This window comes from Neolamprologus multifasciatus, chromosome 7 (genome assembly GCF_963576455.1).
Source record: "Neolamprologus multifasciatus chromosome 7, fNeoMul1.2, whole genome shotgun sequence".
Lineage (NCBI taxonomy): Eukaryota > Metazoa > Chordata > Actinopteri > Cichliformes > Cichlidae > Neolamprologus > Neolamprologus multifasciatus.
In genome coordinates, this window is record NC_140445.1 from 10,522,574 (window position 1) to 10,539,659 (window position 17,086).

The window sequence follows — 17,086 nt, forward strand, 5'->3', positions numbered from 1 at the left end:
AGACCTTCAATTAACACATACGAGTTGTCATACAAGTAATTTCTGAAGATGTTGTATTAAATATATTTGTATATTTGTATCAATATATGGGTTCTAGAGTTTAAGCCATCCCACAGACTGAACTTAGGTTCGCTGCACACAGGAGCGTGCCTGCTGATGCACGCTTATAATTGGCTGAGACAAAGATGCATTCGCAGCTGATTGGCTCAAAGTTTGTGGCTTCTGTTTTTTCAGGAGGCTGAGCAGCAGCGTGATAAAAGAGCAGCCCGAGAGCGCACACTGTAAAAGGCGTCAGGACGGGACAGTAGAGAGCAGTCAGCAACCAGAAGACTTCCTCACTTCTCCTCCCACACAAAGAAAATCAGAAGAGCTACAAGAAGCCATGCTCACCGCTTGCTTAGAAGTCCTGGGCTTGGCGCTGTGCGTCACGGGCTCTCTGCTGGCGATGGTCGCCTGCGGGCTGCCCATGTGGAGGGTGAGCGCCTTCATCGATTCCAACATCCTGGTGGCTCAGACCCTCTGGGAGGGACTGTGGATGTCCTGCGTGGTGCAGAGTACCGGCCAGATGCAGTGCAAAGTGCATGACTCCATGCTGGCTCTCGAGCAGGATCATCAGACGGCGCGCGCCCTGACGGTCATCTCCGCAGTCCTGGCGATCGTCGCCCTAGCGGTCACGGTGGCCGGAGCGCAGTGCACCAACTGCATCAGGGATGAGACGACAAAGGCGAGAGTGGTTCACGCCGGGGGAGTGATCTACATCATCAGCGGACTCTTCGTGCTCGTCCCGCTCTGCTGGGTGGCCCATCGCATCATACTGGACTTCAACAACCCCAACATCCCTTCCTCCAAGAAGAGAGAGATCGGAGCGGCAATCTATGTGGGCTGGGCGGCCGCCGCGCTGCTGCTGCTCGGCGGGACCCTGCTGTGCTGCTCCTTCTCCCAGACGGTCAGGGGCGCAAATTCCATGAAATACACTCCAACCAAGACGATCGCAGTGAACGGGGAGTTCAACAAGAACCTGTATGTGTAAACTAGAAGACATATACAGGACACGTTGATTTGTAGCAGTTTTGCCAGAATCTCTGAAAGATGCGGTGCCTCTATACATACTCATGTGACGTACTGAGGGCGCTCATTTGACACTTAATGCGGCTGTAACTGTAACTCCGGAGCAGGATCGTGTCACATATGCGAGTTACTGCTCTGAATATTGTGTAGTATTTTTCAAATAGCGGAAGTAGTCAGCAGTTCACTCCTGAGAAACGCAGTTTAGGATTGAAAAGATGTTGAATGTGTTGCCAGGAGCTTTTAATAACCATGTGGCTGCTGAGGCTGAGTGCTGAGCCTCGGCCTCTGAACGGCTTCAGTGTAAATATGTTTTCCTCTTCCTCTCTCAGTCAGTGGACTTATTTCCATGTTTGTGAGATTTCGCAGGGTTGGCAATAATTCAAACCCTGCGCACCCAGGCTCTAATCAAGGGGACAGTTTGCATTTCTCCTTATGCCTTCAGGTATTTTTTAGAGTACTTTTTCTAATAAAGAAGAAAAAACACTTGTCTGCCTTTACTATTTATATCTCGGTCAATCAATCACTACCCATTTGCCTGCTGTTATCAAAAAATCGTGAGGAAAATATCTGAACTATTTCAGTTGCAGAAAATTCTAAGGTCCGTTTTGTAAGTGGCTGTGATTTAAAAGCAAATTAAAACCTTTCATAATAAAGTGATTAAAATAATGTGACAAAACAAGTGCTTCCGATTTCTGTCCAAAACAAGAGTGATGAAGAGAAATGAAGCTGAACTAGGACCAGGATGTGTGTTCGTGTAATACCACTTTGGAACACAAGGTGGTGCAACAGTTTTCTCCCCCACCTAACTACACTCAGTATGTTTTATAAGAATATTTGTTAGCTATTATAATTTTATCCTGTAGGAAAAACACACTGAAAGAGCTAACAGACGATGAGGCATTGAAGAAAAATCCAAAACAAGGTGTTGCTTCCTTTTCGGGGGGACAAGAGAGCCCAAAGCACACAAGCAAAATGCCCTCCACAGCACAAGAGAGCCACCACACCCTCTTACTGAAGCACTCACAGTTTCAGGGCTTTAATGTGTTTTGTTTCCCATTTGGACCAACAAACCAATCCAACCTCTTCCGTCACAGAGCAGCCTAACCCGGGATGGGATGATTACTGGCTGTTGGTTTAGGCATCTCAGTGGGTGCTTTAAAAAGATCTAGACTGTTGCTGTTACTGTACTAACATGATGGTCCACACTCTTTGATATTACCATGAGCTTCACTTCTTTTATAAAGGTCTTCTGGCCTTCTGGTACGTTCATAAAGTAGGTGTGACAGTGTCATCAGCAGGTTTGTCTGTAAAGGAAACTAAAAATAGAAAAATGATGGCAAATAATCAGATTCCTGGTTCTTACACCCTAACAGAGTGGTACATGGGAGAGCCATTTGAATAGTGCACCCAGCACATCATTAGGGTCTGTGCAATCAAAAGGGTGCAACTCCAGCCACAGGAAGCTTGGCCTAGATCTGGGAGAGTGGAGCAATTAGTGCCCTCATGTGCATAAACAGAAAAGGAAAACATGCACACAAACACCATCAGGACAACAACCCCACACAACACACACACACACAGTATGTGGCCAATCGCACGAACATTTCCCCTCTGACTGAGATTCCAAGCAAGTGGAACAACAACTTCCACTTTTCAAAAAGAAGCCTGTTTCTGGTTTTAGTGTTGCTTAAAGAGAAAGCAGCGAAACCCAGTACACTGTAAATACTATTTGTGTGTTTAGACAACAAAGTCTAGAAGATCAATGGTGCAAACTTGGAGTTAGCTCAGAACTTTAAAGACCAAAAAAAAAACCCAAACCCCTGACAACTGAACGTAATTACCTGAAGATAAAAGGTTCTGAAAAAAGAACTATTTGATTAAACACGTCCAAGCACATTAAAGCCAGAATTCTATCCAAATGATATAAAAGCTAGAAATGACAAGGCAAGAACACTATTCTCCTGCATTCCCAGTGCTTCCAACCATACATCATTCTAAAACATGGATAACACTGGGACTAAGCTCACCACACAATCAACATGTTGCCACTGATATACTAATTATTCAGTGTTCAGAAAGCATTCACGATAGCCCAAGAGAGCAAAGACAGTCATGAATGTTTTGCATGTTTATATGGACTGTATATAAAAGATGGAGCCCTGTCTTCTTTGTCTTCCAGCTGTTCCCTTTAGCGGTTGCCACAGCAGCACGTCCTCCATCACTACTGTGACTTCATTTATAAGTTTCATAGGCCTGTCGTAAAGAAACAGGGACACTGTGCTCCATGATAACTTCTAGATCACAATTATGACTGACTTCAAACTTTAATATGAGTAATTTAAAAACTGAAACTGTCTGCGATCCAATTTTTGAGCTATGAAGCTTCAATTTTAAAGTTGGACATACTAACATGAGAGTCTGTGGGGACTGATTCACTTTTAAGGTGGAAGTTTTTGGCAGTAGTTGCAGTTTTGTACCCTTGGTACCAACTGAGCATCATGTAAACCCCACAGCCTACCGGAGCATTGCTGCTGACGTCTTTTATGTGACGGGACAACATTTACAGTTTTCCTTCACTCACAGATCATTTTTATGGCATCAGCAATTCTTTATTATCAACATCGGCACATCATGCATTATGATAAAATATGTACAAGCCACTGAGGCACAGGAGGTATGTGAGGCAGATATACAGGATTTTATTACACAACCTCTAACATTCACACATAAATCAAAAAAAGTGACCTCCTTCAACCCTTTATCTTGACAAAACTGTAGTCGGCAAGGGGGAGTTCGCTGATCTTGTGTCTGTGATTATAGTGCAGTGATTGATGACTCAATCAGTAATTAATGAGCCACAGATGAAGGCACTCTGTCGCCCACTGGTGTTTTAACCTCCTCATAGGAGGCCAAAGAAAAAAAAAAAAAAAAAAGAGTCATTTGTCCTCCAGTTCATGTATGACACCCCATCAAAGGTGGGTAATATTCATGATCCCAGAGGGTTTCGTTACACAGTGTTTGCTCATAGCACCAACCCACACTGACAAGTCCAATAGTAACTAATGAAAGTAAAGGTCGTCATGTATGGAGAGAGAAATATGTCTCAAAAGGGTTGCAAACACGTACAATACACATAATACACTCTGGGTGTGTTCAAAAAGTACCTTCCTTTTCCTATTCCCAGCCTCTCTTCCTTCCTACTACTTTTCCTTTTTTTAAAGGTAGGAAAATTGCTAAGGACTTAGGAAAAGTAAAGCGTGGTGAGCTGAGAATTGGAACAGCCTTTCGCTTGTTTCTCCTCATTGGTGTGACGACGAATGTCCGCTATGTTGAAACTACAATATGCAGAGGATAGATTACAAAATGCGCACCTTACATGGCCACAATGTGTTTGAACACTGTTGTTTATGGAGGTCGAATAAACCAGAACAGCCTGTGAAAAATATCCCACGATTACAAAGGTTGGCAATTTCAAGGAGGAGGAAGATTTAGTGCCAGACTAATATCTACAGCAAACGCGTTAAAAATCTGCTGGGTTTAATAAAGAGACTCAGTGTCTGTTTGTGACTGACAGTTGTAAACAGGAGAATTTTTGTGGCCGGTCATACGGTAGATGTATTTGTATGAATTTGACATTCAGGAGAATTTTTAATCAAGTCACGCAAATGTGAATGAAAAAGTCTGTGACAAATAAAAGTACCAGTGTGTCACAGCTACTTCACACACATGGCTCAGCAATACAGTGACAGGGACGGCTGTTTTCAAAGAGGCACTCGTATTAAACATGAGGTCACACTGGATTATTCTGGTCACTAGGCCTCTCCCTGCTCTAAGCAGAATGCTGCTTTTCACTAAAGTGAACTGGCTGCATCTTTGTATAGAAATTACAGCGGTTCACCCTGCGACGTCAGGTGAATTCCTATAAAATAGAATGCATCTTATTTTCTTATATTTTCCTGCTGCAATCCAGTGGAACTTGTTTCCTCCTCCATGTTTATGGCTTATTTGATTGCCTTTAATTGTTTTAATGGTCACATGGAAGCAATAAAGGAAGCACAGAAGCTCCTTTCCTTAGTATTTGTATTATTATTACATGATCTTAGTATTATGACCACCACACAGATACTTCTGGGTCACATCTCTCAGTGAGGAACCTTTATAAGCAAAATACTTTTGGAACACACTCTGCCTTTATTCATTTTCATTTCACCAATTATTTTGTAATTTTTAGTGTTTTGCAATTTTCATACTTTTATTTGTATTTGTAAACCACTCTACAGTGCCACATTTCCTCTCCTGAAATTTGAAGCTCAAAGTTTTCTACTATATTTCAGGTCTGTTTGAGATTTGATGCTTCTTGGCGTGGATTTTCCAAGTCTCTGGAACTGCATTCATATCCAAAAGAGATCCCCCGTTGTTTTTTGACTGTGGTGGGGAGTGCTGTCCTTTAGCAGCTTTGATGAGGTTCTCTGTGGTGGTTCATATCCTAAAATCACTTAGGAAGAAGATCTACTTTTATCATTGGATACGAGTGTGTTTTCAGCCTTCTTTTAAATGTGGGTGAACTGACGCTTAGGTCAGGCTAGGTGGGCAGATTAGTAGATTTGAACTGGTTCCCGTTTTTCCTCCAGCCATGACGGCATAAAATACCCTGAAAAATGCCATCTCCAATCTAACTGGCGTCAAAGTTGCTTCAAAGCTGTCAAGTAAGATGAGAAAGGCTTCTTTGTCTTAAAGGATGAGGTGGAGTCTGAGCTGACTGATCACACATCAGAGGTAGACAGACAGCGATAGCAGTCAATTTATAACTGGTATTCTTTCAGCAGCTGGCCAGCGATCACCAGTCTCTGGATCTCGCTGGTGCCTTCGTAGATCTCCGTGATGCGGGCGTCACGGTAGTGCCTCTCAGCAGGCATGTCTGTCACGTAACCCATCCCACCCAGAACTTGGATCGCCTGATTTGAAGTGCAAAAAGAATATACGACGATAAGAAGAAGGGTCTGTATGTGTTCATTTCTTGACTCTGCATTACTACTGCTTTGTTACCTGGTGTGAGCAGAAAGTTGCAGCTTCAGACGCTGCTAGTTTGGCCATTGCAGCTTCCTGCAGGAGAAGAAGAGCCAACAGTGATGTCTGATATTCTCTATCAAATGCAAACCTTAACTCAGAGGTGACAGTACCTTAGTGAATGCTTTCTTTGAGTCTCGAAGAAGCGCAGCCTTCCAGGTGAGCAGTCGAGCGCTCTCTATTGCCACAGCCATGTCTGCCAGTTTGAACTACATGTATTAAAAGCATCGAGAAAACTACATTCAGCACAACACTGCCAAGCACCATATATACTGTATGCCCTGCAGTGAATGGGAGGAAGGTATACAACACACACACCAGCCACTTTATTAGCTATGCCTTGCTAGAAACTAGATGGACCATTCTACCCCTGCAATCTGAATGCAGCAGCAGAATACTGTACTGAAGCCGTTTCTAATTTTGCCCTTGAATTTCTTTTCAATTCAGTTCAAATTAGTTTTATTTCTATAGCTCCAATTAACAACAGTTGCCTCAAAACCCTGGAAGATTTCTTTGTGTAAGCAACTAAACTGGATAAACCTTTGTCTGACTTATATTAGCTAATCCTAGCTTACTTTCTAACCCAAATGATTCACCAGCTACCCAGCATCACAAGCAAATGCCCATCTAGTCCTTGCGTAGTTTGTGTTTATGCACTAAATTCAGGAGATACTCCAAAATCATACCTTTAATATGCTAAATGCACAAATCTCCTTAATACAATAAATCAATTATCTAACAAAACAAAGCTCAAGTCATTTAGGAACAATTCCAACTCCCCTCTAAAGACTTGTATAGATATTTTCAAATAAGACACGACATCCTGAACCATAAAGAATGAGATATCAATCATAAAGCTCCGAACAACATGTTTCTCATATATAAAAAAGGCTTATAAATGAGCCCCCACCATCCATAACACAGTGGAAACAGAGATTGATACATTAGATGAGAAATGGAGCATCTAAAGTTGATGAGTACAACCTGGTCTTCCAGTATAAATATACTTCTGGCTTTACTTTGAATATCTTAAAATAAAAAGCTTTGTGTTTTTAGCTTACTATCAGAGGAAACGTGACATCAAGGCTTCCCGTGAACTCGAATAAATGTTCTTTCAGAGACAACTGCTACATGCTAAAATCAGGGCTTTGTGTGGAAATGTGTCCCAAGATAAACTTCTCAACATCCTGGCAAGCAACAGAAGTGAACATCACTTAGAAAGGTTTTAAATACAGTAAAATAACAGTTGTTATAACTCTCCTGTTACCTGAATGGCTTGCAGCTTGCCAATGGGAGCTCCAAATGCAGTTCGTTTGTGTGCGTAATCAGCAGCACATTCCAGAGAAGCCTGAGCGATACCGAGAGCCTGAGCTGCAATGCCGATCCTCCCGCTGTCCAGCGTTTGCTGTGCAACACAAAGATGGGAGGTTACGGTTACTTTTCCCCCCCATGTATAAAATGGGAAAACTGTAACAATGCACACAATTCTGAAAGAGCCAAGAGAGAAAAGGCTTCACCTTGATTTATATTAAACCATGTCAAGGATCCATGTCCAAATATACAATGGTCTCCAGTGATCCATCAAGTATTTTTAATAATTTGATTATAAAGAAAAAAAAAAATCTTGTTTTGATGCTGCGTTTAATGCACGTCTCTGTACACGCCACTTTCATCATGGAAATGCGAATGCAAGCATTTCACCCACACCCAATATTTTTCATATTTAAAAATATAAAAATTAAATACCATCATAACGTCTTGCTTTCAGTGGCACAAAAACTTTCCAAACACGGGGCAAACTCCAGAATGTTGATATGCTTTATGCCTTATTTTAGATTACATATTTACCTTATTTTATTTGGCTTTGACACTACTTGAGAGCATGTATATATTTTTGCATTTAAGAAAAAGTTTTCTCTAAAAAAAATCTAATAAATAAATAACATTTAACATGGCAGATAACCACAAAGGGTTTGTTTTTTTGACAAATGAATCAGATGAGGAATGAAACAAAAACCATTTCTAAAATGGAAATCAATGACCAGTTTGTTTTGAAAGACCTGTATTTTTTTCTCTTTCGAATATTTATCATTGCTGATTAATAAGGCCAAAGTATTTCTTATCCAATTACTCCATTCAGATATCGATTACTCAATTACTAAAATATTTGATAGCTGCAGCCCTCCGAGGGCCCATTACCTGTATTGAATGTTTTTTGCTAAAATCCAAATAGATTACAATGTAACTTAAAAAACACCGATGTGGCTTCAGTCAGTATTTTGCTGCTAACATTAGTGAGTAAGTAGACCAAGTTTTGCCATCTACCCATGCTGTGTAAGTGGGTAAGCTAACATTAACTAACAGTAGCCAGGAAATGTCAGGTATTTTCTAATAAAGCCTGTCCTTCATTTCCTGTTGTTACAGGACAATGAACCCATCTTGTTTGCAAACATGATTCCCAGCAAATACATGTTAGTGGAAATACAAGCTAGCAGTAACTTAGCTACACAACATACATATGGTATGTCAAGTCCAAATAAACCTTGTTCTCACTGTAATGACAGTATATACACAAACAAGTCTCCCAGTTGTTATATGCGCGTGTTATGTGCTACTAGGCAGGAGAAAAAGAGGAAGACCCAAAATGGAGTGAGTCACAAATAAGATTGAATAAAAAGACTGAATGAAATTCTAAAAATGCAAAGTCTGTCTCCACCAGCCTTTCACATAAAAAAAAAAAGCATCATTGTCTGTTTCATTACATCTCTACAAAGAAAATATCCAGAGCTAACCATGGCGATTTTGAATCCTGATCCACGTGGGCCCAGCATGTATCCCAGTGGTATCCTGCAGTCCTCCAGGATAATATTAGCAGTGGATGAGGCCCTGATGCCCAATTTGTCTTCCTTTTTCCCCAGAGAAAGCCCTGGGTGTGGCATGGGGACAAGGAAAGCACTGATTCCCTACAGAATAGAAACAGCATTCCCCATCATTACAGGTGTACATCATCTCTGCAGTGAGAATGTGGAAATGTGCTGCGTCATGCCTTGTGTTTCAGTGTCTTGTCTGTGGTGGCAAAGACAATGGCAGCAGAGGCATCCCAGCTGTTGGTGATCCAAGCTTTGGTTCCGTTCACCACCCACTCATCTCCCTCCTGATGTGCTATGGTGGAGGCTGCACCCGCATCACTGCCATTGCCTGGAATTTTAATTCAATTACTTTAGTTTGATGAAAGAAAGAAAAATATGTGCTAAAACGTGTCCAGACAACCCTTAAACATATATCACATCCACATATATTAGCAGCTGTTGTTGTGAATTGGTGTTATACAAATAAAATTGAACTGAATGCATTGAGTATATACAATATATACGTCTTGATGCATTCTCAATCATCCAGGAAAATAAATCTCCAAAAGTTGATTCTGTTCATCTGGACGTAGCGTATTCTGGGAGAAACGTTTCGTCACTCAAAAAGGCCCTGAGTAAATGTGGTTATCCCAGCTGGACTTTTGTCAAAGCTGGAAAGGCACCCAAAGAAAGCTCCAGCCGATCCAGGAGAGAAGGACAACCGCTGCCCAAGCGAAAACTTGTAGTGATCCCATATGTGTCAGGAGTATCGGAACAGTTGAGACGCATTTTTTCGAAACACCGTGTCTCTGTGGCTTTTAAACCCCAAAACACGCTGCACCAAAAATTGGTCCACCCCAAGGATCGGGTCCCCCGACACAAACAGAGTAACATAGTGTACGCTGTTAAGTGCCAGGAGGATTGCCAGGATTTATACATCGGGGAAACCAAACAACCTCTGGCGAAGCGGATGGCACAACACAGAAAATCATACATGATTCCAAACATTTTTTACAAATAAATAACTGAAAAGTTGGGTGTGCGTAATTATTCATCCCCCTGAGTCAATACTTTGTAGAACCACCTTTTGCTGCAATTACAGCTGCCAGTCTTTTAGGGTATGTCTCTACCAGCTTTGCACATCTAGAGACTGAAATTCTTGCCCATTCTTCTTTGCAAAACAGCTCCAGCTCAGTCAGATTAGATGGACAGCGTTTGTGAACAGCAGGTTTCAGATCTTGCCACAGATTCTCGATTGGATTTAGATCTGGACTTTGACTGGGCTGTTTTTCTTCTACTACACGACTCAACATTAAAGCAGACTTTTGTGTCAGACACGTCGCATTTACCTGGCTCACTGAGGGCAAAGCAGCCCACCTTCTCTCCTGTGGTGAACGGCTGGATCCACTGCTTTTTCTGCTCTTCTGTACCAAACTTTAGTATCGGTCCAATGTACAGAGACTATAGGCCAAATAACACAGAACAGGCAACAATCAGAAGACAAACACAGCCATGTTCACGCTCGGCTCTCTTTGCTGGCAGATTGTACTCACATTGTTAACAGAGACCACGACTCCGGTGCTGGCACAGCCTCTACTGATTTCTTCCATAGCCAGACTGTACGCCAGGTAGTCCATCCCAGCTCCACCCAGCTCCTCTGGTACTTCCATGGCCATCACACCCATTGCCCCCAGTTCTTGAATCTGGACGGCCAAAAGAATATTTACAGCTATGCATTTACTGACCAACGCACTGAATCTCTATTACTATCTCGCACTATTATTATTCTTCATTATTCCAAAGTTCTTCCACTTCTCAGTTTTATAATGATTTTAAAAGTTCTGTATTTCATGAACTTCCTGGTCCCGGTGCAGCCTACTCACAGTATAAGAACCAGGACAGATGGATATTAAAGATGAACTCAGAAACTTTCAGGATTCAAGAAAAAATTGAAGTGTTGGTATCTTTAGACACAAACTTATGATGAACTACACATTTTGTCTGATAATAGTCACTGTGCAGCTTTGTGTGGGTACCTGTTTAGCAGGGTAAACATGCTCTTTGTCTAGTCTGGCAGCGATGGGGGACAGCTCTCTGTCAGCGTAGTCTCTGCAGGTCTGTCTGAGTATCTGATGAGTTTCTGGTAACTCTGCGAGCTGAGACAGGCTTCGACAACCAGTGAAAAACGAGCTGAGAGCTGAGGAAGAGAAGAAGAAAAAGGTTTTGAATACTCAATTAATCAACTTTATCAATATTTAGTCATGCTTGTGGTGTGTGCTATAGGTGACAGCATCATCCGACTAGCCACTTGGATTCAGACTGAAAACCCTCAAAATCTGTTAAGACATTCAGCAGTCAGTTAATAAATTACTTCATAGTGAGTGTAGAAACCATCATGATCCCCAGAGGACGAACCCTGCTAACTTTGAAGGACATTCAGGGCCAGCAGCAGTTACATAAGCACGTTTTCCAAAAGTCATGTGACCCTTTAATTAATTGGTTTGATGGTAAGACTTAATAATGAGCCCCAGCTGCAGCTTCAAACATACCCCGGGCGAGCCAGATGTGACATCTTATTATTACAAGTGTAATGATTCATAAAGTTCCATTTTCTTGCTATGCTATTACGTGAACTGTCAGGACAAAGGACAGCTGAAAGTGCAAAGCTCATTAACTACACTGACATTTCATCAGTGCTATGATGCATTAACAGTGCTTGTTGTAGCAGACTCACAATAACACATCTCTGGAAACATTGCAGCCTTAACAGCCTGAAAAAGAGCTCAAACATGCCCATATTATGAAGAAGGTATCTTACCGCCACATCAAATTCCATCTGTTCAATTCAATTTTATTTAATGCATCAGAATTTGGTGGAAATTTTGTCAAAAAAAAAAAAAAAAAAAAAAAAAAAGCTAGGACGGGATTATAGTTCCACTGTTTTGCATCCCCTCTTTTTTCCTGTGAACTCAGGAGAGCAGATGCTGGACCTTTGTCCACTTCTTGTCTGATAGAGGATTCTAGCTGCTCAGTAGTCCTGGGTCAACTTTGTCCCATTTCTGGTTTCATGTTCACATCCAAATGTTTTTAGTTGGTGAAAGGCTGAACTCCAAGGAGGACATGCTGTTGGAATAGATGCAGGATGTGGTTCAGCATCATCTTCTGTGTTTAAGACCTGTGCAGCAGCTGCCAGTTCCACGAGCACTTTTGATAAAAGGCTTCTTCTCTGCATTTGGACAGCACAGTGAGCCGTGTTCACAGACAGCAATTTCTGGAAGTCTTCTTGGGCCATGCATTGATTTCCATCACAGAATCATACTCTGTTTTAATGCAGTGCTGTGAACAGGGTGGAGACCAGTGTCAGGGATTTGTGACAGAAGGATGGTTTGGAGACAGTGGCACTGACACAAAGATAGGAGACTCATCTAAAGATGTTCAAATCTTCATTGGGAGTGAGCAGGATGGACAAGCTTAGAAAAGAGGACATCAGTGGGACCGTACAGGTTGAGCAATGTGGAGAAAAAGTTAAAGAGGTAAGGCTGAGATGGTTTTCGACATGCGTATCATGAATACATTGGACAGAGGACGTTGAAGATGGAGCCGCGAGGCAGGAGGAAAAGAGGAATTTCTCAGGGAGGGATGTAGTAAAGGAGGACATGCAGAGGGTTGGTCTGACAGAGGAGGATTCTGGAACAGGGTGAGATGTAGGCAGACGATCCACTGTGGCGACCCCTACAGCGAGCAGCCGGAAGAAGAAGACAGGACACCGGCTCACCAGTAAACGTCACGTTATTTAGGTAAAAGGTCGAGCTCACCATCGCATGTTTGACACTTCTAAAAATCCTGACAGAAAGAAATCTCTCTCACTCAGACTCTGATAACACAGAAGTTCCTCTGGAACTTGGATAATGGAGTCGGTGCTGTTAAGAGTTATTGATCACAGCTAGACGACTTTAACTTGTAACCCTTTTAGCCGAGGAGCTAACAGTAACAAACATGCTTACCACCAAGATACGTCGCCTTTTATATCAGTTATTCAAAGCTGGCAAACGTGTGGATTTTTACTGCCATATATAGTGTTCAATGATGGAAACATATGTTTGGCATAACAGAAACGTGTGACCAGTGGTTATGTGTTGGGCTAAGCTAACTTGGTTTGATATTGCCGTTCGTCCACAGCTAACATTACAGAAATATCGTCTTCTAGTGACAGGTAAATTTTCTTCTGAAAGTCCTTCATTGTTCGGTCTTTTCTTTCATAATGTACCCACCTCTTCTTGCTTTGAAAAGTGCAGCCATGTTACCTTCCTCTCTGCTCGAAGCACAGTCCTCGAGTTCAACAGCACTGTTATGAAGCCCACTGCTGCATTCACGTACTGTCGGATACTATTATTACAATTGCGGGGGAAGCGCTAAACCCCCTTTACTTCGTCTTCTTCTCCTTCTTCTTCTTCCTTCTTCTTCTTCTTCGATGTGGTCCATTACCACACCTCAGCTCCAAGGCACTTGGTGCATTACTGCCACCAAGTGCCTTGGAGTGTGGACAAGAATTCGCTCATACCAAATAATCAATAAATAAATAAAAATGAAAATAAACGAAATTTAAAAATTGCCTTCCATATAAATTAGTCTGTTTTAGAAACTGAAATAAATACAACTTTCACAACTGGAGTTCCTTTGCAATAAATCCTTTATATCTAGCTTGTTTTTCCCCAGGATTTGGAATTAGTTGGCTTCTTCCTTCCTGATAATTTTGTCAGTGCAACAGACCATGTTCAGTGGTTTCAGTAATTCCACAGTGACTACATTTCCCTGTTTGATGTTTTCCTATAATGAATAGTGAGCTGTTTAACCCAGCGTGTCCAAATCTGAATCGAGATATAATTGTCTCTTCTCTCCTGGTTCTCCCTGTGCTTCTCATGTTCCCTGTCTCCCTCCTCCTCTCACTGCTGTTGCCATCTTTCCCTCATTTTCTGTTTTACATGCTCTTCATTCCAGCTTTACTAATACTGAATACTATTTAAATCAACTGGATCTCCTTTAGCAGCCTTCTTTGCAATTTTATCTGTCACCTCATTGCCAATAACACCATAATGTGCTGGTATCCATACGAATTTAATTGTCAGTCCCATGATATTTAATCTCAATTAAAATGTCTGGTATTTCTACACAATATATCATTAATCATTCTCTCTATTATTTTGCATATTTTAGAAGTCAGTGCTATTGGTCTATAATTATCTGGTTTTGTTTCATCTTTCCCTGGTTTGCATATCGGGACCTTCCTTAACAGGAAGCCCTGGATGACCATGGAGGTCTAAACAACAAAACAAAAAACTGCCCACTTGGTGGAAAAATGCACCATGTCGACCATGGAAGAGGGGGAAGTTTTAGGAGTGATGGCAACAGAGAGAGAGAGAAAGGGAGAGAGAGAGAAAGAAAGACAGCAGAAAAAGAGAGAGATCGAGTTTTGAGAGATTTATGATGTTTAGAGTGTGTAGTTAATGTGTTGTCTTGTGTAGTTAGTGTGTAGTGTTGTGGATAGTTTTGTGTTGTGTGTCAGAACAATGAGGCGACTGCTGTCTCCAGGTAAAAAACAGGAGTGATACACCTGCTGCTGTCAGACCTGCAGGTATCAGGCTGTGATGTTCTCCTTTAAAGTGGACAGAAATATTTGGAGTGGCACAAATAATTTGTGTAACATCTTATTGAATGCAGAACAGCTGATTGTTCTGTAAATAGTTTGAAATGGTTATTTAAAAAAGGGTAAAAGGTAAATGGTTGCAAATAACTTTGTTGTTTGCAAAACTTGTGCATATGACTTTAAAATTGACAATTTATATTTGCATTTAAAGTTATGAAATATGATTCATTAAACATGTTTGTGGTTGTTACAGTAAAAAAATAGAACTTTTTCTACTCCGATTTTATGTTTTTTGTCTGATTTTAGATCAATTGTGTTAATACAGTATGTCAAAATGAAAATATAGCTATAAATTCAGACATGTGAGGTTGTGCTGAAAAGAATGATACCAAACAAGGCAAAGTAAATAGTTTTTAAAGGTGAAATGCAGAGGAAACATCAAAAGTAGTCAAAAATGGCCAATTATACCCTGGACCCCAGAGGGTTAAACATTTTTTTTAAGTAACGCAATAGTTACTTTTCAAGTAATTAATTACTTTTAGAATCTTGTAACTCAGTTACTAACTCAGTTACTTTTTTGAAGAAGTAACTAGTAACTATAATTAATTACTTTTTCAAAGTAACTTGCCCAACACTGCAGATGACACAACCATGGCAGGTAGGGCAGCAATAATTCATCGAGTAATTCAAATAATTAGGTTATAAAAAATGCAATACTTTGTTTAATGCACACCTCTGTAGCACGTTAATGTATTAAATGATGTAAACCCAAGTGTTTCACATTTGCAACAAAGAAACCAGACAAAGACAAAGTGGATGAGCAGCTGGTACACTCTCCACTTGTCTCAGAAATGTGAACGTTTTACACATTAAGCACTATTGCCAGAGTAACATTGCTATGGTTACTATCCTGACTTTGTTTGTTTAAGCATTACGTTGCTGTCAAAATCAAATATACAGCAGATTAAATCAAAAATTCAGTCAAATAGTTCTTTAATCTGAGGCCATGGTTCTCAGCCGGAAAAGGGTGGAGTGCCCACTCCGGGTCAGGGATGAGTTCCTGCCCCAAGTGGAAGAGTTCAAGTATCTCGGGGTCTTGTTCGCGAGTGATGGGAGAAGGGAGCCGGGGATCAACAGACGGATTGGTGCACCGGTCCATTGTGGTGAAGAGGGAGCTGAGTGTAAAAGCGAAGCTCTCAATTTACCGGTCGATCTACGTCCCTACCCTCACCTATGGCCATGAGCTGTGGGTAGTGACCGAAAGAACAAGATCGCGGATACAAGCGGAGGAAATGAGCTTCCTCCGAAGGGTGGCTGGCCTCTCCCTTAGAGATAGGGTGAGAGGCTCAGCCATCCGGGAGGGGCTCAGAGTAGAGCTGCTGCTCTTCCACATCGAAAGGAGCCAGCTGAGGTAGTTCGGGCATTTGACAAGGATGCCTCCTGGGCGCCTCCTGGGTGAGGTGTTCCGGGCATGTCCCACCGGGAGGAGGCCCCGGGGCAGACCCAGGACATGCTAGAGAGATTATATCTCTCGGCTGGCCTGAGAACGCCTTGGTGTTCCCCCAGATAAGCTGGAGGAGGTGGCTGGGGAGAGGGAGGTCTGGGCTTCTCTGCTTAGGCTGCTGCCCCTGCGACCCGGCCCCGGATAAAGCGGAAGAAGGTGGATGGATGGGTGGATAGTTCTTTATATTTTATCATGTTGCAGATTTAGCTCATTTGCTCTGAGTCTTCATGTAGGTCAGTTGTAGAAAAGTGCCCGCCTAGAATTTCCTGACTTTTCAAGTACCGATGATGTCATGTCTGATATCACTAGGGTAAACCAAGTGGAGGGGTGTTTCTTACCTGTTTTTTAATACAAGTGTCAATGCTTCAGAAACCTTTATTTGGCCATCACTATCAAAATGTTTGCTGAGTATGTTTACCTGCCACCTGGAGTCAGACTACTTTGCTCACAGCACAAGCAGACTCCCAATGTATTATAAGACTGTCAAGGAGTCAAACAATGGGAGACCACACCATTGTAGAAACACAAAAAAACACAAAAAGATGTTCAAAGCACCACCTTGGTAGCCTGATATCACACAGATGCTGTCAACTGAGCTCTGTATAATGGGCAGTCATAATGAAGCAGTTCATTTCAAGCTGCTCTTCACACAGCTTTTGCTTTTAGCTACAAGAAGACACCAAATATAGGACTATGTTGACGAGCTTCAAGTAATGAACCCTTTTTCAATACATGCTTCAGAAAGCTTCATTTGGGCCATGACTACTCAGTCACATGGTGCTTTATATTTTATATGTTGAAGATTTAACTCATTTGTAGGGGTGGGAAGGTTGAAACAGACGTTTCGATACTGTATCGAGCTTCAGAAGCACAGATGTTTTGAAACACTGCTCCGAAGTGTGATTCAAAACATGTGACCACTTTACCCCAGTTTCAACTGGGGCATACCTGCTG

General features: G+C 41.8%; 2 protein-coding genes across 2 annotated transcripts; one reads left to right on the plus strand and one right to left on the minus strand.

Moving 5' to 3' along the window:
• The first annotated feature begins 256 nt into the window (after positions 1 to 256).
• On the plus strand, positions 257 to 4,585 carry cldn5b (claudin 5b). Its single transcript, XM_085168154.1, has one exon. It carries the CDS (start codon positions 383 to 385, stop codon positions 1,028 to 1,030), a length of 648 nt encoding a protein of 215 aa, XP_085024280.1. The 5' UTR covers positions 257 to 382; the 3' UTR covers positions 1,031 to 4,585.
• On the minus strand, positions 4,584 to 13,420 carry acads (acyl-CoA dehydrogenase short chain). Its single transcript, XM_085168151.1, has 10 exons — positions 13,256 to 13,420; positions 11,021 to 11,181; positions 10,538 to 10,687; positions 10,334 to 10,445; positions 9,182 to 9,333; positions 8,928 to 9,098; positions 7,403 to 7,540; positions 6,249 to 6,344; positions 6,115 to 6,171; positions 4,584 to 6,023 (listed from the first exon to the last, which is right to left on the minus strand). The coding sequence occupies exons 1-10, from the start codon at positions 13,281 to 13,283 to the stop codon at positions 5,871 to 5,873; spliced, it is 1,218 nt and encodes a 405-aa protein (XP_085024277.1). The 5' UTR covers positions 13,284 to 13,420; the 3' UTR covers positions 4,584 to 5,870.
• Between the last annotated feature and the right edge of the window lie 3,666 nt (positions 13,421 to 17,086).